The sequence below is a fragment of the Anomaloglossus baeobatrachus genome, chromosome 3, assembly GCF_048569485.1.
Source record: "Anomaloglossus baeobatrachus isolate aAnoBae1 chromosome 3, aAnoBae1.hap1, whole genome shotgun sequence".
NCBI classification, from domain to species: Eukaryota; Metazoa; Chordata; class Amphibia; order Anura; family Aromobatidae; genus Anomaloglossus; species Anomaloglossus baeobatrachus.
Window position 1 is genome coordinate 217,513,564 of NC_134355.1, and position 24,002 is coordinate 217,537,565.

At 47.6% G+C, this 24,002-nt stretch overlaps 1 protein-coding gene across 2 annotated transcripts in view; it reads left to right on the forward strand.

Annotated features, from left to right (window-relative positions):
- The window catches only part of KMO (kynurenine 3-monooxygenase), a 1,795,071-nt gene that overhangs the window by 834,968 nt on the left and 936,101 nt on the right, over positions 1-24,002 (forward strand). The window contains exon 1 of one of the 2 annotated variants that reach the window (XM_075338210.1): positions 11,004-11,255. The exons of the other annotated variant lie outside the window; for it this stretch is intronic. Within the exon in view, the coding sequence (XP_075194325.1) occupies positions 11,168-11,255 (88 nt within the window). The 5' untranslated portion in view covers positions 11,004-11,167. Of the gene's footprint in view, positions 1-11,003; positions 11,256-24,002 lie in introns of those variants that run through there. 2 annotated transcript variants of the gene reach the window in all.

The window sequence follows — 24,002 nt, forward strand, 5'->3', positions numbered from 1 at the left end:
TCGCCAGCTCGTCGGAATCCGGCGAGGAAGAAGGAGCAACGGCAGCGGCAGGTCGGACAGAGCGGCAGCAGGAAGATCGTGGCACGGCTGTTCCGGAGTCGGTGCAACGGCAGCCTGGTGAGCGGACGTCAGAAATGTTGTATTCTGTGGGGAGCGCGGGCGGGGGCGGGGGTTCCGTTGCGGGACGCGTCGCGCAGGGAGTGGGGGCGGTCGGTCAGTCTGGTTTGCCGGGCCCGGAGTTTTGGGGGGAGCTTTTGGGGGTGTTGCAGGGGTTGTCTGCGGAACGGGTTAGTCGGACTGGGCCTGGGGCCCCGGTGGGGGCGTGGGGGGGCCCCACGGAGGTGGTGCAGACGGAGGCGACGGTGCGCGAGGTTGCGACACGGGATCCTACCTCGGCGGTAGGGACGGGACAGGCGGTTGGAGGGGCAGCTGACGTGGGTGCGAGTAAGGAGGTGGAAAGGGAAAAAGAAAAGGAGGATGAGGTTGTGCGTTTGGATGATAGGGCGCGTAGCAAAATTTATGTGTGTTTTGAAGGTCAGTTAGGGGTTCATTTAAAAAAGGAGGTGAGGGAAAAGATTTGGAAAGGGGAGTACGTGGAAATTTTTTCCCTGCTTCCTTTGGAGAAGTTTAATTTGGATAAGGTGAAACCCAGTGACACAAAAAAGGAGAAAGAGGATGAGGAAAAACGGAGGTATCGGTTGATCCCGAGGACGTTTACTAACTGGCTACAGGCCTTTGCGATCTTAGCCAGTGTGATCGGGGAAAAGGAGCCGGAGCATTGTTCCGCCCTATTTGGATATATGGACGCGATAGGGGAAGCGTATAGAGTGTACGGCGGTTTAGGGTGGTTGAGATATGATGAGCAGTTCCGGCAACGGAAGGCTCTGCGGCCGGGAGTCCAGTGGGGCCACAAGGATATTTCTTTGTGGATGCGGTTAATGACGGCGCCGGTTCAGCCCTTTCGAGGGGGTGCCGGGAGCCCGGGTGCGAGCGGCGGGTCCTCGGCTGGACAGAAAAAGGGAGCTTGTTGGCAGTATAACGAGGGACAGTGTAAGTTCGGGGCCTCTTGTCGGTTCAAACACGAGTGTTCCGGATGTGAAGGGTCCCACCCTCTGGCCAGGTGCTTCAAGAAAGGAAAAGGAAAGGCGGGGGAGGGGTCTGGAAAAAGGGAGGACGCCAGTGAGGGTAGAGGCGATGCTTCCCTATTTAAATAGATACCCGGATGTTAGGGCGGCGGAGTTGTTGGAACGTGGTTTTACGGAGGGCTTTCGGATTCCGTTTGAATCTGAGGCGCCGGTGTTTCGCCCGGGAAACTTGAGGTCCGCAAAAGAACATCCGGCGGTGGTGAAGGAAAAGCTGCAGAAGGAGGTGGGAGTTGGGGAGGATGGCGGGCCCCTTCCGGGACCCGCCGTTCTCCAACTTACGGATTTCCCCCCTAGGGGTGGTACCTAAGAAGGAGCCGAACAAATTTCGGCTCATTCATCATTTATCTTATCCGGCGGGATTGTCGGTAAATGATGGGATATCACCAGAGTTGTCGGCGGTATGTTATGTATCGTTCGATAGGGCCTTGGAGCTGGTAAGGGTTGCGGGGCGGGGGGCACTGATGGCAAAGGCGGATGTAGAAGCAGCTTTTCGTTTACTCCCGGTGCATCCAGAGAGCCTTCATCTCTTAGGGTGTATGTGGGATGGTGAATACTATGTGGATAGTTGCCTGCCGATGGGCTGTTCCATTTCGTGTGCTTATTTTGAGGCATTCAGTACGTTTGTGGAATGGGTAGTCAAGGAGGTGGCAGGAGTCCATTCAGTGATTCACTATTTGGATGACTTCTTTTGCGTGGGTCCGGCGGGCTCTTCGGTTTGCTCCTTGTTGTTGTTTACGTTAGAGCGGATCGCGCGGAGTCTGGGTATTCCGTTGGCAAAAGAAAAAACAGAAGGGCCGGTGACGGCCCTATGTTTCTTAGGTATCGAAATTGATACACTGGGATGGAATGCCGGTTGCCGGAGGGGAAGCTTTTGGATTTGAAGGCGTCGGTGCGGTTTTTGTCTCAGGCCAAGAAGGTGCGGTTGCGGGATTTGCAGTCAGTGCTCGGAAAATTGAATTTCGCTTGTCGCATTATGCCGATGGGGCGGATATTTAATAGGAGACTGGCGAGCGCGACCGCGGGGGTAAAAAGCTCCAAATCACTTTGTCAGAGTGACCAAAGTGATGAAAGGGGATTTGTTGGTTTGGGAGGAGTTCTTGGACCGGTACAACGGTCGGACCCTTTGGATGAGCGAGGCTTTGTCCAATAGCCAGTTGGAATTGTATACTGATGCGGCTGGAGCGACAGGTTTTGGGGCAATTTTTCAGACGCGCTGGTGTGTGGGAAAGTGGCCACGGCTTTGGGTGGAAGCAGGTTTGGTGAGGAATTTGGCGCTCCTGGAATTGTTTCCCATCATTGTGGCAATCGAGTTGTGGGGCCCCGTTTTTTCCGGAAGAAGGGTTTGCTTGCATTGTGACAACATGGCGGTGGTGCATTCCATCAATGCACTGTCGGCAAAATCCCCACCGGTTGTGGGGTATTTATGGCACCTGGTGTTGCGATGCTTGGAGTTGAACATTTGCGTGGTGGCTCGGCACGTGCCAGGGATTCGGAATGAGGTGGCTGATGCGCTATCTCGGTTTCAGTTTTGTAGGTTCAGGAAGCTGGTGCCGGGAGCGGACGCGGATGGAGAACCTTGCCCGGAATGGCTGTGGGACCTGGCATCGGTATAGCATTTGAGGGTATTAGGAGATCGGTGTCTGAGGCTACTTGGTGCCGATATCAGGCGGTGTGGCAAGCTTGGGCAGAGTTGGAGAGAGGGGAATTTTTGGAGTCGGGTTACAAGGGCCGAGTGTTGGGGGTCCTGATGTTAATTAGTGGGGAGTTTTCGGCAGGTCGGTCCGTTTCGGTGATTGGTGGCAAGTTGGCGGCATTGGCCTTCTTGTTTCAGATGCAAGGGGTTCGGGACGCGACTAAGGATGTTCTGGTGCGGCAGGCAATGAAAGGTTTTCGAAAGGGGGCCTAGTCGCGTGACATGAGGCGTCCGGTGTCATTGCCATTGTTGGTTCGTTTAGTGGGGTGTTTGGGGGAATTGTGTTCGTCTTCTTATGAGAGGGTGTTGTTTTCAGTAGCTTTTGTATTGGCGTTTTTTGGGGCCTTTCGCATTGGTGAATTGGTCAGCTGGGGCACCAGTTGTGCCCAGTGGCACAAGTGTCTGAGTTTTTTAAAGGTGCGGGGCGTTTTTTCCTGGCGTTTTCTTAGACATGTGGACGGATTGGCTTTGTCGCGGTACCAATTCAATGCGGTGCTGAAGATGGCTTTAGCAAGGGTGGGGGAGGAGCCACGTGAGTACGGGTCTCACTCCTTTCGGATAGGGGCGGCGACGGAAGCCTCCAGGTGGGGTTTGAGTGAGGATTGTATCCGGCGGATTGGGAGGTGGGAGTCTTCCAGGTTTCGTTTGTACATTAGGCCTCACTTGGTCAGGTGAGGGTCAGGGGTGGGGGGGGGATTCCTGGTTTGTGTTTGATGCTGGTTTGTGGTAATTTTTCTTGTGCTGTTGCTGTTTTTATTCGTGGTTTTTGGATTTTATAGGTCCGTGCCTTGGGTGGATCCTCGGGCACTCCTATGTGTATTGGGGAGCGTTGCGGGCGGATGTGCGTCGTGACGGTCGGCAGGTCGAAGTGTCGGTGTCGGAAGCCCGAGTAAAGTGGCTCGGAATTCGGGGCATGACTTGGGGTAGAGTGCGCCCAGAGGTGGCTTATTATAGCCGTACGGATCGTGACCCTGATGTGTTAATTTTGCACGTGGGTGGGAACGATTTGGGAGTAAGGTCGGCGAGGGAGTTGAAAAGGGACATAAAGCTGGACCTGTTACATTTGTGGAGGGCGTTTCCGGGAATAGTTATTGGTTGGTCGGACATCATAGCTCGGATGCAGTGGCGTTTTGGTAGGTCGGTGGACCGTATTAATAGGGCTCGGAGCAAGCTGAACCGGGCAATTGGTAGGTTTGTGGCGAGGAATGGAGGGTTGGTGGTACGGCATAGAGAATTGGAGGAGTCCACGGAGCAGTATCTGAGGAGAGATGGGGTTCATCTGACTGATGTGGGTCTGGATTTATGGATGTTGGGTTTGAGGGATGGCCTGGAGCAAGCACTAGGGGTGTGGGGGGCCCGGGCCAAGTAAGGGTGTCACTTGGCCGGTCTGTGGCGGGGTGATAGGTCCGTCTGAGAGGTTGGGAGTACCGACAGTCGGTTTGTTGGTATGAAGTCGCTCAAGGGGAGTGGCTTCGGACTGGATGGGAACTTGTGGGCGGAGGGCCCGCAGGTTCTGGGTAGGGGTAATCAACGATGGAACGTTGTTACCCCTCACCTTGGGCCGGGTGGTCACGGCCGAGGTGGTCCTCTGGGCCGGTTTGGAGGTTACGGCCGGGGGGTTAGGAATGATGGTTGGCCTCTCGGATGGATCTATCGGGGTTTCTGGTTATACGGGTATATATGTATAAGGTTAAGTTTAACAATTGAGTGGCATGTTGGGCCACGAGTTTTTGGTATACATATATACGTTTAAATAAAACTGTGGCCATTCCTGCAATAAAGTCGTGGTTCTCGTCTTTATTTAGGTAGATTGGTATGGGGGGGTTAGCATGGTAACCTGCTTATCCCTTATAGATACGTCAAGAAGGGCAGTGAGCCCCATAGGGGTGAACGGACCCCATGACGATCGGGAGGGTGCCAGATTAGGAAGGGGTTAATTTGGTTTACATGGATAGGGGATATATGGGGCTATAGGATTGGTGGAAGGGAGCTGTAAGGGGATTGGGAGGGGAGCAAGGAAGGGGTGGGGAGTTTGGGGAGGTATAAGAGAGGGGGTGTACTGTTTACCTCCCCTTTTGTCGCCGGAAAGTTGTGTCCCACCCGCCCGCCCTGATATATGTATATGTATATGTTTATAAAAAAAAAAAAAAAATAATGAAAAGTGATGGTTTTTCAAAAAAAAAAAAAAAACAAAGAAAAGAGGAATACATGAGAATGCAAGGTTGATTTGCCAATTTGGTTGCTGTCACAGCTGGGTGATAGGTCCGTCTGAGAGGTTGGGAGTACCGACAGTCGGTTTGTTGGTACGAAGTCGCTCAAGGGGAGTGGCTTCGGACTGGATGGGAACTTGTGGGCGGAGGGCCCGCAGGTTCTGGGTAGGGGTAATCAACGATGGAACGTTGTTACCCCTCACCTTGGGCCGGGTGGTCACGGCCGAGGTGGTCCTCTGGGCCGGTTTGGAGGTTACGGCCGGGGGGTTAGGAATGATGGTTGGCCTCTCGGATGGATCTATCGGGGTTTCTGGTTATACGGGTATATATGTATAAGGTTAAGTTTAACAATTGAGTGGCATGTTGGGCCACGAGTTTTTGGTATACATATATACGTTTAAATAAAACTGTGGCCATTCCTGCAATAAAGTCATGGTTCTCGTCTTTATTTAGGTAGATTGGTATGGGGGGGTTAGCATGGTAACCTGCTTATCCCTTATAGATACGTCAAGACCAGAGATGAACCACAGATCCGAGTAGAAGGATGACTGCTTTATTTTAAGGAAGTACAGGATAATATAAGGAGCCAAGTGGATAGGAGCCAAGAATACATACACTTCTTCTATTTGTCAAGCAGCAAAAAGAGCTTATTCTGAGATATATACAGTGCTGGCCAAAAGTATTGGCACCCCTGATATCCTGTCAGATAATACTCAATTTCTTTTTGAAAATGATTGCAATCACAAATTCTTTGGTATTATTATCTTCATTTATTTTGCTTGCAATGAAAAAACACAAAAGAGAATGAAACAAAAATCAGATCATTTCACACAAAACTCCAAAAATGGCCAGATAAAAGTATTGGCACCCTTAGGGGCACTTTGCACACTGCGACATCGCAGGTGCGATGTCGGTGGGGTCAAATTGAAAGTGACGCACATCCGGCATCGCATGCGACATCGCAGTGTGTAAAGCCTAGATGATACGATTAACGAGCGCAAAAGCGTCGTAATCGTATCATCGGTGCAGCGTCGGCGTAATTCATAATTACGCTGACGCGATGGTCCGATGTTGTTCCTCGATCCTGGGGCAGCACACATCGCTGTGTGTGAAGCCGCAGGAGCGAGGAACATCTCCTACCGGCGTCACTGCGGCTTCCGTAGGATATGCGGAAGGAAGGAGGTGGGCGGGATGTTTACATCATGCTCATCTCCGCCCCTCCGCTCCGATTGGCCACCTGCCGTGTGACGTCGCAGTGACGCCGCACGACCCGCCCCCTTAACAAGGAGGCGGGTCGCCGGCCACAGGGACGTCGCACAGCAGGTGAGTGTGTGTGTGAAGCTGGCGTAGCGATAATTTTCGCTACGCCAGCTATCACCACATATCGCTGCTGCGACGGGGGCGGGGACTATCACGCTCGGCATCGCAGCATCGGCCTGCGATGTCGCAGCGTGCAAAGTACCCCTTAGCCTAATACTTGGTTGCACAAGCTTTAGCCAAAATAACTGCGAACAACCGCTTCCGGTAACCATCAATGAGTTTCTTACAATGCTCTGCTGGAATTTTAGACTCTTCTTCTCTGGCAAACTGCTCCAGGTCCCTGAGATTTGAAGGGTGCTTTCTCCAAACTGCCATTTTGAGATCTCTCCACAGGTGTTCTATGGGATTCAGGTCTGGAGTCATTGCTGGCTACTTTATTAGTCTCCAGTGCTTTCTCTCAAACCATTTTCTAGTGCTTTTTGAAGTGTGTTTTGGGTCATTGTCCTGCTGGAAGACCCATGACCTCTGAGGGAGACCCAGCTATCTCACACTGGGCTGGGCCCTACATTATGCTGCAACATTTGTTGGTAGTATTCTGTCTTCATAATGCCATGCACACCGTCAAGCAGTCCAGTGCTAGAGGCAGCAAAGCAACCCCAAAACATCAGGTAACCTCCGCCATGTTTGACTGTAGGGACCGTGTTCTTTTCTTTGAATGCCTCTTTTTTTTTTGCTGTAATCTCTGGTGATGGCTTTTCCCAAAAAGCTCTACTTTTGTCTCATCTGACCAGAGAACATTGTTCCAAAACGTTTTAGGCTTTCTCAGGTAAGTTTTGGCAAACTCCAGCCTGGCTTTTTTATGTCTCGGGGTAAGAAGTGGGGTTTTCCTGGGTATCCTACCATACAGTCCCTTTTCATTCAGACGCCAACGGATAGTACGGGTTGACACTATTGTACCCTCGGACTGCAGGGCAGCTTGAACTTGTTTGGATATTAGTCGAGGTTCTTTATCCACCATCCGCACAATCTTGCGTTGAAATCTCTCTTCAAATTTTCTTTTCCTTCCACATCTAGGGAGGTTAGCCACAGTGCCATGGGATTTAAACTTCTTGATGACACTGTGCACCGTAGACACAGGAACTTTCAGGTCTTTGGAGATGGACTTGTAGCCTTGAGATTGCTCATGCTTCCTCACAATTTGGATTCTCACGTCCTCAGACAGTTCTTTGGTCTTCTTTCTTTTCTCCATGCTCAATGTGGTACACACAAGGACACAGTACGGAGGTTGAGTCGACTTTAATCCATGTCAACTTGCTGCAAGTGTGATTTAGCTATTGCCAATACCTGTTAGGTGCCACAAATATGTTACAGGTGCTGTTAATTACACAAATTAGAGAAGCATCACATGATTTTTGAAACAGTGCCAATACTTTTGTCCACCCTCTTTTTTATGTTTGGTGTGGAATTATATCCAATTTGACTTTATGACAATTTTTTTTTTTTTCATCGAAGACAAATTAAACGAAGATAATAATACCAAAGAATTCGTGATTGCAATCATTTCCAGGAAGAAACTGAGTATTTTCTGACAGAATTGCAGTGGTGCCAATACTTTTGGCCAGCACTGTATGTATATCTATTTCATCATTTTAAATTAAGCTAAATCAGCACAAATCACAAAAGTCTTATGTCTGAGTACAGACATGGGTGTGGTACACAGTTCAAATGCCTTTTGATTCCTGTTTTGGATATCTTCATATAATACTGAGTACTGTCCATACCAGTTCCCCGAGTCACGATACTGTTTGCACTCTGCTGTCTTAGAGTTGTATCGGTCACCTGATTCCATGGTCAGCGTTTCCCAGTGGGAGGAGCCTAACCTTCTATACCTCGCTCCCGGGAGCACACCACATTATCAGGAAGTTGCCTCCATCATCACTGCGCCGGTTATAGTCCTGCTCTGCAGCATGCTCTCCTGGTCCCTGTAAGTGTTCTAGATTCTGCCAGCTATCTCCCCTGACCTATCCTTACCTTCCTGAAGTCTGTTCTGCCCGACCTTCCGACCTTCTGTTCTGCCCGACCTCCCTGTCTCCCATTTTTTCCGTCTTGTCTTACCTTCTATTCTTCCATCCTGCTCCCTGTTTGTTGTCCCGTCCCGGCGCCCCCTCCTTCAGCTTGCTCTCCTGGTTACCGACTTCTAGCTTGTTCCTGACCCGGACTCCACTTCCTCCCTGGTACTGCGCTCCCTCTCGGCTCTGACCCGGCTAGCACGACTCCTCTTAGCAACCACTTAGTTACCTGGGACACCTTGTGTTCTGGCTCCCTCTAGTGGTTGCTCTCGTTACACACACTGTGTGCGGACTCCCCCCATTGGTAATATTACTCTGCTGAGTTTATCGATCTGTCCTAATGCCGATGGTTGCTTCGCTGCCTATGAGATAACCCAATCATTGTGTATGAATCCTTTCACCCAACAGACTATGCATAAGGAAGTCGGATCCTAGCCTCATCATCTTGGCTTTCCTCATGGCTACGTTCCACGCTGGTGTATGCTATTCACGCTAGGTGTCATATAATTTGACCCCATTTCACATCTCTTCAAATCCCAAAACTAACACTTCTCTTTCTGCAATTTCAACATATTTCTCAGGCGTTCCCTTATTCCTCCTGCACCAGAACTATGTACACAGGATTATACAAACGTTTAGATTCGACCTCAGTCAACAACAAACCCACAGGATTAGCCACAGCAATACATATAATAAATACATACAGTAAATGTTGAGTCTGAATACTTTGCTTCAGAAAAGCGTGGGTCACAAAGCCAGTATCACATGGGTGGCAGTGAACTTCATTCACCCTCGCTATATGCCAACCATCTAAACCATCTACAGAGATTATGAGCTCCAAAGTCTGTTTACACTGCAGATACCTCATAGAAATGAGACTATCCAAGCAAACTAATCACGGATTTTAGGATTTTTCTCAATACTATTCTCCCCCGAGGGTCATAAGAAAATGCATTCTCATCCACCAGGATACAGCCAGGGTGCAAACATAAACTCAGTACCCGGTGGGTACACACTAAACACCCTTAAGACCACTTTACATGCAACAACATATCTAACGATATGTCGTCGGGGTCACAGAATTTGTGATGCACATCCTGCCTCGTTAGCGGCGTCGTTGCGTTTTACACTTAGGAGCGACCAGATGATCAGAAATACTCACCAAATCGTTGATCGTTGACACGTCGTTCATTTTCCAAATGTCGTTGCTCGTGCTGAACGCAGGTTGTTTGTCGTTCCTGAGGCAGCACACATTGCTACGTGTGACACCCCGGGAACGACGAACAACAGCGTTCCTGCGTCCTCCAGCAATGAGGTGGGCGTGTCGTTAATGCAGCTGCTCTCCGCCCCTCCGCGTCTATTGGTGGGCCGCTGTGTGATGCCGCTGTGACGCCGCATGAACCTCCCCCTTAAAAAAGAGGTTGTTCACCGGCCACAGAGACGTTGTTAGGAAGGTAAGTCTGTTTAACGCGTTCTAACGATATTGTTCGCCACGGGCAGTGATTTGCCTGTGACACACAAACGACGGGGGCGAGTGCGATTGCTAGCGACATCGCTCGCGATGTCGCAGCATGTAAACCAGCCTTTAGTCTCCTCTCTGTGCAAGACTGTTACCAGATCAGTTGTTGGACCCATCACAGATACGATTTAGAAGCAGCTTATTAAACAATGTACTACCTCAGTGTAGTACCTCAGACAGTTAAAAAATAGTTCTCCATATAACTCTCTTCATGTCAGCAGAATTCAGCTTCCAGCACTTCTCCTTTTTCTCTATACAGCTGTTCACACCAATAACTCAATAGTTCAACATAATTTACTTTCACTTTTTAAACCAGAACACACAGAACACATATTTTCACATAATGCAGATGTTTAAGGGATATTATGACCGGGTTCGAACTAGAACTTATTTCACATGTTATGGACATGGTTATGGACTTTTAGGCCATGTGCGCACTAGAAAATGGAATTTTCTTAAGATAATTCTGGATCTCTACAAGAATCCCGCACCCGCGGCAGAAATTGGATTTGCCGCGGATTTGCCGCGGAATTTCTGCGGTACATCCGCAGGTTGGTCCCAGTGGGTTTTTACCAACAATTAATGGTAAAACCGCAGTGACCTGCAGAAAAGAAGTGACATGCACATTAATTCCACAGCGGAAATTCCGCGGGTAAATCTGCAGGTATAAAAAAACGCAGTGTGCGCACAGCATTTTTTATACTCATTCGTTTTGCTGGGGAATGACTGCAGAAATGTTAGACACAATTTCTGCGGCAAATCCACGGTAAAATCCGCTGTAAATCCAGAGCATGCGCACATAGCCTTAGGGTCAATATTCAGTATAATATGAAGATATCCAAAACAGGACTCAAAATGGCGTTTGAACTGTACTCAGACATGGAACTTTCTGATCATAAGACTTTTGTGATTCATGCTGACTTAGCTTAATATAAAATGATGAAACATATATATATATATATATATATATATTCTCAGAATAAGCTCTTTTTGACATTTACCCAATACAGAAGTGAATGTATTCTTGGATCCTATCCAACTGACTTCTATACATGTATTTGAACTTCCGTACTTAAACCAGCAATCTTTTCTACTCGGACCCGTGGTCATCTCTGGTCTGTGTAGTTTAATATAGCATGCATGCCTAACAAACATTTGACTCATGATTTGGAATGTAGATGGGTTTAAGACGAGGATGCATACTTGAATTTCATCTCCCTCAAATTATGCCCCCTTTTATCAGTTGGTGCCCAACGTGTCATTAGGAGAAAATGTCTGGACGAAGGACAGCCATGACATTGCCTCCATTTCTCAAATGGACCACACAAGGGGGAAGACTGCACAATTCCACAAGAAAGGGTAAGAAAACTTTTTATCTTACCTTATAAACCCTCGTGTGTTTCCGTTTGGGAGGGGTTGTCGGCTGCCCGAGTCCAGACACCTGATGATCAATCTCTGTAAAATAAAATTCCTAGTTTGAATCCGGTCATGATATCTCTTAAAACGTCTGCATAATTTGTGTGTTTTATTTGTTCTGTGAAAAAGTGAAAGTAAAACTTGTTGAATTATCGAGTTATTGCTGTATTACTGTAGTGTGAATAGAGGAAGTACTGAGCTCCACTGGTTTTAGAAAAATTAAGATGTAACTGCAGCCGCTGCTGCAAACAGTTGTGTGTGTGATAGGTTTCAAAGAAAAAAAAACTGAGGCAGTACATTGTTTGAGGTGCTGTATTGAGAGCATGATGGGTCCAAAGCAAACTGAGCTTGTCCTAATTTTCCACAGAGAGAAGACTAGATTGTAGGGATCTTTAGGTGTTTACCTGCCAGCTATCAAGTTATGGTTAGTGCTCTTGTTGTACTTGGTGGATGGAAATGAAATGCGTTCTTCTTGACCCTGGGGGAGAATAGCATTGGGGAAAAAAATTCCTGACCCTTGATTAGTTTGCTTGGATTGTCTCATCAGTATGAGGTATCTACAGTGTAAACAGACTTTGGAGCTCGTAATCTACGTAGGTGGTTTAAATGGTTGGCGTATTGCAAAGGTGAATGGAGTTTCCTACCACCCACGTGATACTGGCTTTGTGACACACTGGTACTTTTTTGAGGCCGAAAACACACATCCGTTAAAACCACGTCTGTGTAAAACGGGCCATTTTTCGGGTCCATTTTCCATTTTTTAGGTCCATTTTTATGGTATGTGTGGCCTTGTGTATGTATCCTGTATGCTAGCCGTATGTGCGTGTGAAATGTCCGTGTGTGCATGTGAAACTTAACTGACATGTGTTTGTGTTGTCCGTGTGGAATGTCCGTGTGTGATGCAAAATGTCGTTTACTACATGTCGGCAGACAGCAGACAGAGTAGCGCGATGAGAATGAACTCGGGTGAACTTCACCCGACTTCATTGTCATGCCGCGGCTCTGTCTGTGTGCCGTGTACTGATTAGCGGTCACCTGTGAAGGATTCACCGGTGACCGCTAATCCCCCGAGTGACTGAAGTGTCCCCCCCTCTCTCATACTCACCGATCCCCAATCACCGGCGCTGCACGGCGTTCACACTGCTCCGGCGGCTTTTTCTAATTTGAAAAAGCCGGCCGCTCATTAATCAATCTCGTATTCCCTGCTTTCCCCGCCCACCGGTGCCTATGATTGGTTGCAGTGAGACACGCCCCCACGCTGAGTGACAGGTGTCTCACTGCACCCAATCACAGCAGCCGGTGGGCGTGTCACTATGGAGTATAGAAATAAATACATAAATAATTAAAAAAAACGGCGTGCGGTCCCCCCCAAATTTAATATTAGCCAGATAAAGCCATACAACTGAAGGCTGGTATTCTCAGGATGGGGAGCTCCATGTTATGGGGAGCCCCCCAGCCTAATAATATCAGTCAGCAGTCGCCCAGAATTGCCGCATACATTATATGCGACTGTTCTGGGACAGTACCCGGCTCTTCCCGATTTGCCCTGGTGTGTTGGCAAATCGGGGTAATAAGGAGTTATTGGCAGCCCATAGCTGCCACTAAATCCTAGATTAATCATGTCAGGCGTCTTCCCGAGATACCTTCCATGATTGATCTGTAAATTACAGTAAATAAACACACACAACTGAAAAATCCTTTATTAGAAATAACAAACACAAACACATTCCCTGGTTCACCAATTTAATCAGCCCCAAAAAGCCCTCCATGTCCGGCGTACTCCAAGATGGTCCAGCGTCGCTTCCAGCTCTGCTGCATGAAGGTGACCGGAGCAGCAAAAGAAACCGCCGCTCCTGTCACCTCCATGCAGCAAATGAAGAGAGCTGCGTGATCAGCTGTGCTGTCACTGAGGTTACCTGGATCCAGCGGTGGATGCAGCAGTGGCCGCGGGTAACCTCAGTGACAGCTCAGCTGATCGCGCTACTCATCGCTGCTCCGGTCAGCTCCACGCAGCAACTGAGGTGAGTAGTGCAATCAGCTGAGCTGTCACTGAGGTTACCCGCGGCCACCGCTGCATCCACCGCTGGATCCAGGTAACCTCAGTGACAGTACAGCTGATCACGCGGCTCTCTTCTCTTGCTGCGTGGAGGTGACAGGAGCGGCAGTTTCTTCTGCTGCTCCGGTCACCTTCATGCAGCAGAGCTGGAAGCGACGCTGGACCATCCTGGAGTACGGACATGGAGGGCTTTTTGGGGCTGATTAAATTGGTGAAACAGGGAATGTGTTTGTGTTTGTTATTTCTAATATAGGATTTTTCAGTTGTGTGTGTTTATTTACTGTAATTTACAGATCAATCATGGAAGGTATCTCGAGGAGACGCCTGACATGATTAATCTAGGATTTTGTGGCAGCTATGGGCTGCCAATAACTCCTTATTACCCCGATTTGCCAACGCACCAGGGCAAATCGGGAAGAGCCGGGTACTGTCCCAGAACAGTCGCATATAATATATGCGGCAATTCTGGGCGGCTGCTGACTGATATTGTTAGGCTGGGGGGCTCCCCATAACGTGGAGCTCCCCATCCTGAGAATACCAGCCTTCAGCCGTATGGCTTTATCTGGCTGGTATTAAATTTGGGGGGGACCGCACGCCGTTTTTTTTAATTATTTATTTATTTATTTCTATACTCCATAGTGACACGCCCACCGGCTGCTGTGATTGGGTGCAGTGAGACACCTGTCACTCAGCGTGGGGGTGTGTCTCACTGCAACCAATCATAGGCGCCGGTGGACGGGGAAAGCAGGGAATACGAGATTGATTAATGAGCGGCCGGCTTTTTCAAAAGAGGAAAAGCCGCCGGAGTTTAGAGAACAGCCATGCAGCGCCGCGCCGGAGATCGGGGAACGGTAAGTATGAGAGAGGGGGGGAACTGACCGATAGACAGCGAGAGGGACAGATAAGACAGAGAGACCGACCGACAGACATAGAGAGAGACCGACCGACCGACGGACTGAGGCAGAGAACGAAACAGAAAAAGAAAAAAGACAGACATCACATGAAAAAAGCACAAAACGTACAGGGAGCAAACAGGGATGCGTCCGTGTCACTCGGACGTGCGCACAGACCCATTGACTTTCATTGGGTCCATGCTGCGTGTTGCGTGCTGAAAACGGACATGCTTCCGTGCAAAATGGAGACACAAATGTAGCACGCACACGGACCCACGGACCTTAATGAAAAACGCACATATGTCCTCAAACATTAAATAACATTGGTGCACGTTTGGCCGTGTCTCCAGTATATACGGAAACGGACCAAACACGCACGTGTTTCACGGATGTGTGTTTCAGGCCTGAAGTAAAGTGTTTAGATTCAATGTTTTTTCTATGGATTTTATGTATTGCTGTAGCCAATCCTGTGGGTTTGTTGTTGACTGAGGTTGAATCTAGACATTTGTATAATCCTGTGGACATAGGCAGTCCCGGAGCAGAAGGAATAGAGGAACTCCTGAGAAATGTTGAAATTGAAAAAAGAGAAGTGTTAGTTTTTGTATTTGAAGATCTGTGAAATGAGGTTAAATTAGATGTCAGAGGTGAGAACCATATTGGAAAAAAAATTGAAAATTCTCCTCAGGGGGCAGGAATGGCTGCCCCAGTGGGGAGATTAGATGAGAAAGAGAGATTGAGGTAAAGGATATGATATTGAGCAAGAAAACTTTACAAGATGCTGAGGCATAATTTAGAACATCAAGGGAAGTGAAAAAAAAATTTGAGATGGATTAAAGAAATGTAATTCTAAATTTAATAAATACATGTATATTGCCCATCTGTGAAAATGGCTTCTCCCAGGCCCATTAGAAGGCAACGCCATCCACCCTGTAAGCTATTCCCAGAGGGTTGGACTTGTGTACTCTCTGTAGAGCAGTGTGTCCATGTAAGCCCACGCCATTATTTCCTGTCCTGAATGCACATGGCATGACTCATGTCCCTCCTGTCACACTGTACAAAGGGCTAGAAAGACATAGTACAGCATATTCACCACTAGATGGCAGCAGAGTAGTGAAGGAGAGTCAAAGTTACACTGTAACAGAAAGGCAGCTGAAGTACAGCAGAGTAACTCCAGCAGGCAGCTAACAGGTGAACCACCAGGGGGCAATAGAGTAGTCAAACAGTCAGAGTCTAGCAGGGAAGTCAAGTCAGTGCAAAGGGAGGATCAAAATTAAGTCAGAAAACACAACCGAGTCAGAAGCCGGGAGATCAGGAATGCAGAGGGAAACACAAACAACAGACAGGAGCGGGAAGTCAGGGACTGGGACAGATGGACAAATGGGGGAGGGTACAAGTCAGGGCACGACAACAAGGAGTCAGATAAACCAGGAAATCTCACCAGAGAAAGTCACAGAAAGCAGTAGAGAAGGGTGTTCAATTGCCGCGCCAACAGATCACTCGTTCAGATGATCAGACCAATGTCACTTTAATTTCATACAGGTCTACGCGTTTCAGGAGCACCTGCTCCCTTCCTCAGGACCGTCAGATTACAAATAACATCAAATCATCAGTGATTTGATGTTATTTGTAATCTGACGGTCCTGAGGAAGGGAGCAGGTGCTCCTGAAATGCGTAGACCTGTATGAAAATAAAGTGACATTGGTCTGATCATCTGAACGAGTGATCTGTTGGCGCGGCAATTGAACACCCTTCTCTACTGCTTTCTGTTTTCTGCCCCTGGGTGGCTGCAGCCGTGGATCGATTTGTACATACAAATATAGTAGTTGTGACTCTCACAACTATATTTGGTGAGTAGTATTACTCCCCCCTCCCCACCCTACACATATTTGGGTAAGACCCTATTTGCGCTTGTTTGTCCACAGCTCCTTCGTTTACCAGAGAAAGTCACAGGCTGCAGAGCAAAACTATAACCAGCACAGGAATTCAGGTTCAGAGACCATATACGTATAGTGTCTCCTGAAACCAGAATGAAGCTGATGGGAGTTAACCCCTGACATTACCAGGCAAGGTCTGTGAAACTTTTGAGCAGAGAATACCGGTCCTGGATCATGATACCTCCCTCCACGGCCTCTTCGGATGCCATTTTGAGGCCTAGCCAACACCTGGTTCCTCTTTTTCAGCCATTTTAACTCAGTCAAACCCAGTTCCTCTTTTTCAGCCATCTTAGGACCCAAAACAACTGGTCTGTTTATTGCTGGTGCAGCAGAAGCTGCATAGGAGAAACAGGGACATAAGGGCCTCACATCCACACTCAACCTCCAAATTAGCCTAGATCTCAAACCCCAAACCTTCAAAGATAACCCACCTGTACTGTCCTTATTCAATGATGTCAGCTCAATGCCTTCCCCTGGCAGTCACAGACAAGGTCCTTCCAGATATGTTGGATGGAAGTTTCAGGAGGCTGATCCCAAATTACACCCGATACCCTTCCATACAAGATAATAAATGAATTGAATCAGGAGCACATAGAGCTAAAAGAGCTAAAACATATATTTTTTATTGAATCCATTAAAAATATAATTTTCCAGTGTACGCTCCGAACATTACAAATGGGTAAAGAAGTGAACCACCATAGAATTACATACTACGTTTAAATGGTATCAGACTCTTATACACTGCTCAAAAAATTAATGGGAACACAACCAACCAAATATAACTCCAAGTTAATCAAACTTCTGTGAAACACAGACGACATCTCAGTACCAATACTTTCTGGATGATGTTTTGGTCACTTTTGAATGCTGGTTGTACTCTCACACTCGTGGTGGCATGAGATGGACTCTACAACCCACACAAGTGGCACAGATAGTGCAGCTCATCCAGGATGGCACATCAATGCGAGCTGTGGCAAGAAGGTTTGCTGTGTCTGTCCGCGTAGTGACCAGAGGATGGAGGCGCTTCCAAGAGACAGGCCAGTACAACAGGAGATGTGGAGGGAGCTGTAGGAGGGCAACAACCCAGCAGCAGGACCGCTACCTCCGCCTTTGTGCAAGGAGTAAGAGGAGGAGCACTGCCAGAGCCCTGCAAAAGTACCTCCAGTATGCCACAAATGTGCATGTGTCTGCACAAACGGTTAGAAACCGACTCCATGCGGATAACATGAGGGCCCGACGTCCACAGATGGGGGTTGTGCTCACTGCCCAACACCATGCAGGACACTTGACATTTGCCACAGAACACCAGGATTGTCAAATTCGCCACTGGCACCCTGTGCTCTTCACAGATGAAAGCAGGTTTACACTGAGCACATGTGACAGAGTCTGGAGACACCGTAGAGAGTTATCTGCTGCCTGCAATATCCTCCAGCATGAACGGTTTGGCAGTGGGTCAGTAATGGTGTGGTGTGGCATTTCTTTGGAGGGCTGCAAACCCAGACCTCTATTGGTTAAAACGTTTGATTTCAATTGATGATTTTTGAGTGATTTTGTTGTCTGCACATTCAACTTTGTACAACAGAACAAAGTATTCAATGAGAATATTTCATTTATTCCGATCTAGGACGTGTTATTTGAGTGTTCCCTTCAATATTTGTGTATATACTGTATATATATATATATATATATATATATATATATATTTATAAATATACATATATATATACTGTGTATACAGTGCTGGCCAAAAGTATTGGCACTCCTGCAGTTCTGTCAGAGAATACTCGGTTTCTTCTTGAAAATGATTGCAATCACAAATTCTTTGCTATTATTATCTTCATTTAATTTGTCTTCAATGAAAAAAAATTAAAAAAAATGTCATAAAGCCAAATTGGTTATAATTTCACACCAAACATAAAAAAGGGGGTGGACAAAAGTATTGGCACTGTTTGAAAAATCATGTGATGCTTCTCTAATTTGTGTAATTAACAGCACCTGTAACTTACCTGTGGCACCTAACAGGTGTTGGCAATAACTAAATCACACTTGCAGCCAGTTGACATGGATTAAAGTTGACTCAACCTCTGTCCTGTGTGTACCACATTGAGCATGGAGAAAAGAAAGAAGACCAAAGAACTGTCTGAGGGCTTGAGAATCCAAATTGTGAGGAAGCATGAGCAATCTCAAGGCTACAAGTCCATCTCCAAAGACCTGAAAGTTCCTGTGTCTACGGTGTGCAGTGTCATCAAGAAGTTTAAAGCCCATGGCACTGTGGCTAACCTTCCTAGATGTGGAAGGAAAAGAAAATTTGACAAGAGATTTCAACCCAAGATTGTGCGGATGGTGAATAAAGAACCTCGACTAACATCCAAACAAGTTCAAGCTGCCCTGCAGTCCGAGGCTACAACAGTGTCAATCCATACTATCCGTCGGCGTCTGAATGAAAAGGGACTGTATGGTAGGATACCCAGGAAGACCCCACTTCTTACCCCGAGACATAAAAAAGCCAGGCTGGAGTTTGCCAAAACTTACCTGAGAGCCTAAAACATTTTGGAAGAATGTTCTCTGGTCAGATGAGACAAAAGTAGAGCTTTTTGGGAAAAGCCATCAACATAGAGTTTACAGGGCAAAAAAAGAGGCATTCAAAGAAAAGAACACGGTCCCTACAGTAAAACATGGCGGAGGTTACCTGATGTTTTGGGGTTGCTTTGCTGCGTCTAGCACTGGACTGCTTGACCGTGTGCATGGCATTATGAAGTCTGAAGACTACCAACAAATTTTGCAGCATAATGTAGGGCCCAGTGTGAGAAAGCTGGGTCTTCTTCAGAGGTCATGGGTCTGCCAACAGGACAATGACCCAAAACACACTTCAAAAAGTACTAGACAATGGTTTGATAGAAAGCACTGGAGACTACTAAAGTGCCCAGCAATGAGTCCAGACCTGAATCCCATAGAACACCTGTGGAGAGATCTCAAAATGGCAGTTTGGAGAAGGCACCCTTCAAATCTCAGGGACCTGGAGCAGTTTGCCAAAGAAGAATGATCTAAAATTCCAGCAGAGCATTGTAAGAAACTCATTGATGGTTACCGGAAGCGGTTGTTTGCAGTTATTTTGGCTAAAGGTTGTGCAACCAAGTATTAGGCTAAGGGTGCCAATACTTTTGCCTGGCCCATTTTTGGAATTTTGTGTGAAATGATCAATGATTTGATTTTTGTTTCATTCTCTTTTGTGTTTTTTCATTGCAAGCAAAATAAATGAAGATAATAATACCAAAGAATTTGAGATTGCAATCATTTTCAAGAAGGAACTGAGTATTATCTGACAGAATTGCAGGGGTGCCAATACTTTTGGCCAGCACTATATATATATGAAACAACCAGTGCAGACCAGCTCTCTCGAGTGAGTAACCTGGAACCTCAGCTGACCTGGTTGACTCCGTTATGCCCGGATCAGGATTGGGAGTCCATTCATGTCTATCTGAAAAACGGCAAGGCAATATCCAGCAATGACGTGAGCAATCCAGAGTGCTGTTAAAAATACAATTGTCCAAGCGATTTAGAACAGCAAATTAATGCAGGAAGTTAACGCAGACAGGACCACGCGTTTCGGCGGTTGTTTTCTGCCTTCTTCACAGCTCCAAATTCTGATTTTGGACCGTGAAGAAGTGGAATACAAACTCTAAAATGCGTAGTCCTGTCTACGTTAATGCCTGCGTTAATTTGCTGTTCTAAATCGCTTGGACCATTGTATTTTTATGGATTCATGGATTGCTCACGTCATTGCTGGATATTGCCTTGCTGTTGTTCATATATATATATATAAAATGAATTATTATAAATAGTCCACTGGATATGTAGTCTCCATTAATTTTGCAATAGATAAAATAACAAAGTTAAGCAAACATACAAACCATCCAAAAAATTAATATGATGAACTATTGATGAACTATTGCAGTGTAAATTGAAACATCTCATACTGGGTGTTTAGCGATATCTAAACTACATATCAACATACGAAGTTTGCTTGAATGAAGGAAAACTATTGAAATATAGAATAAAAAATTAGATGCAGGAAACTTGATAGACTTAGGCGGGCTTTGCACGTTGCGACATCGCAAGCCGATGCTGCGATGTCGCACGCGATAGTCCCCGCCCCCGTCGCAGGTACAATATCTTGTGAAAGCTGGCGTAGCGAAAATAAATCGCTACGCCGGCTTCACATGCACTCACCTGCCCTGCGACCGTCGCTCTGGCCGGCGACCCGCCTCCTTATTAAGGGGGCGGGTCGTGCGGCGTCACTGCGACGTCACACGGCAGGCGGCCAATAGGAGCGGAGAGGCGGAGATGAGCATGATGTAAACATCCCGCCCACCTCCTTCCTTCCGCATAACCTACGGCAGCCACGGTGACGTCGGTAGGAGATGTTCCTCGCTCCTGCGACTTCACACACAGCGATGTGTGCTGCCGCAGGAGCGAGGAACAACATCAGACCGTCGCGTCAGCGTAATTATGGATTACGCCGACGCTGTACCGATGATACGATTACAACGCTTTTGCGCTCGTTAATCGTATCATCTAGGCTTTACACACTGCGAAGTCGCATGCGATGCCGGATGTGCGTCACTTTCAATTTGACCCCACCGACATCGCACCTACGATGTCGTAGTGTGCAAAGCCCGCCTTACTCATAGATTGTAGATTGTAAAACAGATCCATTATCACTGTTAGGGAATACATAATAAATACCGTCATCCTGGAAGTTACTAAATAATGATACAGAAAATAAAATACAAATCGCCCCCCCCAAAAAAAGTTAAAAAAACAAAAACCTGCAAAGCAAAAACGTAAAACTCGGTAGACATGGCAAATCTTAATGAAGAAAGAACAAATGTGTTTTAAAATTTAAACCACATGGATGTCTATTTTCCAACTTCAAATTTCATGATCCCTCCCTCTTAAGTAAACGGGGTTTAAGGTATTGCTATTTAGTAGTGCCTGCTGTAAATTTGCTAGTGAACTAGGTAAAAAGGTATTGACAATTTTCATTGCCTGCAATAAAATGACACAGTTAATAACATTTGTATGAATTGTTAGTTACTACTGCTTGTTGTTAACTTGCTAGTGAAGTAGCTAAAAAGGTACTGTATGGGCACTTTTGAGTGTCTGCTGAAAATTACGCAGTGAACCACATTTCAAGTTATTGGTACTTTTCAGTGCTTTCACAATATTGCCAACTCGGGCATGAAATAAATAATTTATCTCTTATGTCAGGTGTCTGACAGGTGTGGCCGTAGCCTTGTGAAACATCTGTTTGAAAGGGGAAGGGTACATCAACCATGAGTGGTAAATCACGATGAGGTTGTGGCGGAAGGCTGAATAGGTGGGGTGTACGTGTGGGAAGTTCTGTTAGTCAAAGCTCTACTGAGCAAGCATCGGCTCATCGTAGCCCAAGAGAAATGAGGACAAATTTCATTACTGGGAAGTCTACTCCACTAGATTTCTTTGGCAGTCACAGATCGTTTCAACATCAAAATGAGGCTGATAAACAGCATTTGCTAAAGTGGAAGGCAAGTGCTGCATCAAGTGGCATCTCTTCCTCTTTCTGCACCTCAACATCACACAGTTCTTTTCTCAGAGGTGCCACCACAATTACACTTGTTCCCCCCCCCGTCACAAATCTCCAACCGGTAACCTGACTGTCACGCTTGCCGAGTGTAACGAGCCTGGTGAGCTGTGTTCAGACTTACATGCATCTAAAGCACAAAAAAAAAAAAAAAAACACACACAAAAAAAGGGGCAACGGGGAGGCCTTGGAACTGGCAAGATAGGTAGGTGGGCATCTCCTAACCTTATCTGCAACTGTCCTTTCTCGCCTCACCAGTCCCTATACAGTCACCGCAACTGTCACCAAGTAGTAACCCTGACTAGTGAGGGTCAGGTGGGGTTCACTAGACCTTACTGCTGCACTAACAATACACCAGGGAAGCAAGGACAAACAGGGGGGGAAATAAACAACAAAAAGGATATAGCCGGAGCAGGGATTGACATGCAGAACCTTCCTCAGCAGTGGCCACAACACAAATTAGTTTGTATCTTTAGCAGGGAATGCTGGGATACACTGCTATTTGAAGCTGAAAAGTGTGACCACTGAGTAAGAGCAGCTGATCAGTCAGCAAGGAGCTGCTTACGAAAAGATGCAGTAGCAAAACTGGCACTGAAACACTAAAACGAAGAAATTAAACTGTCGCGATCTCACTGCCAGTGGATCCAGTAAAGTGGCGAGCGTCCGAGGTGTAGGAGTGGACCCACTAGACCACAGGTGGAAACCCGAACTTACCCTTTAGCAGAGGGAGGGGTTTGACAAAGCACCTGCCACAGGTCAAGATGCCAGGTGCCACTACCAGGGCAGGTGAACAGGACTGTGGCAGCTGAGCAGGCCAGGGTAACAGCAGGACTGGGAAACAGAAACTCAGAGCAAATTCATGAAGAAGAACGGGCAGAGTAAGCACCAGCAGACATCAGACACAAGACACTAGGAATAGGACATTAGGCATGGGTACTCAGGCACAGGTCATGGACATTGTGTCAGGCTCAGACATTGGGCAAGGCTCCAGACATCAGGCAGATGTCATTAGACAATGGACATCGGTTACAGCAGGCAAGGACAGCAGCCGGGGCTTCACGAGAACAATAAGCACAAACCACAGCAGGGTGGTGTGGGCACACCAGGCATGGACATCAGCAGAGTGACATCAGCACAGCAGGTACTTCCAGACTTCAGATAATATAAACATGAGTTTATTCATAGGATTCAGCAGGATTATGGCTACATCACACAGCAGGATATTAGGTAACACAGCAGGACTTCAGGTACATCACATGGCAGGATAGCAAGGTACATCACAAGGCAGAAACACAAATACAGGACACAGGACCAGGCGTGAGTCCAGGCAGGGCCAGAGTCAGCACCCAGCACACCCGGGCAAATGTCGGGGCCCCAGAGAGCCAGGGGGCTCACTCGGCCTCATCAGTTCTGCTGCCCCTGGGCCGAGTTCCGGGGACCGCAGTCCTCGGCAGGAATCTGCGGCTGCCGTCCCTTTAAGGCGCGCAGACCACAGTGCGAACGGTCTGGTTTGAACTTCATCTGTGGGCGGAGCTACCACATGGCGTCTTCCTCAGTCCCAAAGATGAAGGAGGCGCAGTGCCAGCCAGTGACCCCCAGCACAGCACTTCTCTCCGGCGCTGTGTGGGCCCTCTCTCCACTGTGACCTGAACGGTATGTGCTACACCCTCCCCCCCTCCCTCGATCTGTATGTGCCCTCCTTGCCCCCTGATTTATGGGCCCCGGTGAGCTATCTGGGCTTCTCTCCCCCCGAGATGTATGCCCTGCCCCCCCAGAGCCACATGTGTGGACCCCCCGGAGCCGCATGTGTGGGCCTCGTAGAGCTGCGTGTGTGGGCCTCGCAGAGCCGTGTGTGTGGGCCCCGCAGAGCCGGATGTGTGGGCCCCGCAGAGCCGCGTGTGTGGGCCCCGAAGAGCCGCGTGTGTGGGCCCCCCAGAGCTGTGTGTGTAGGCCCCCAGAGCCGCGTGTGTAGGCCCCCCAGAGCCGTGTGTGTGTCTGTCTGTATGTATGCAGCAGAGCAGTGTGTCTGTCTGTATGTATACAGCAGAGCTGTCTGTCTGTATTTATGCAGCAAAGCAGTCTTTCTGTATGTATGTATGCAGCAGAGCAGTGTGTCTGTCTGTCTGTATGTATGTATGCAGCAGAGCAGAGTGTCTGCATGTATGTATGCATGCAGCAGAGCAG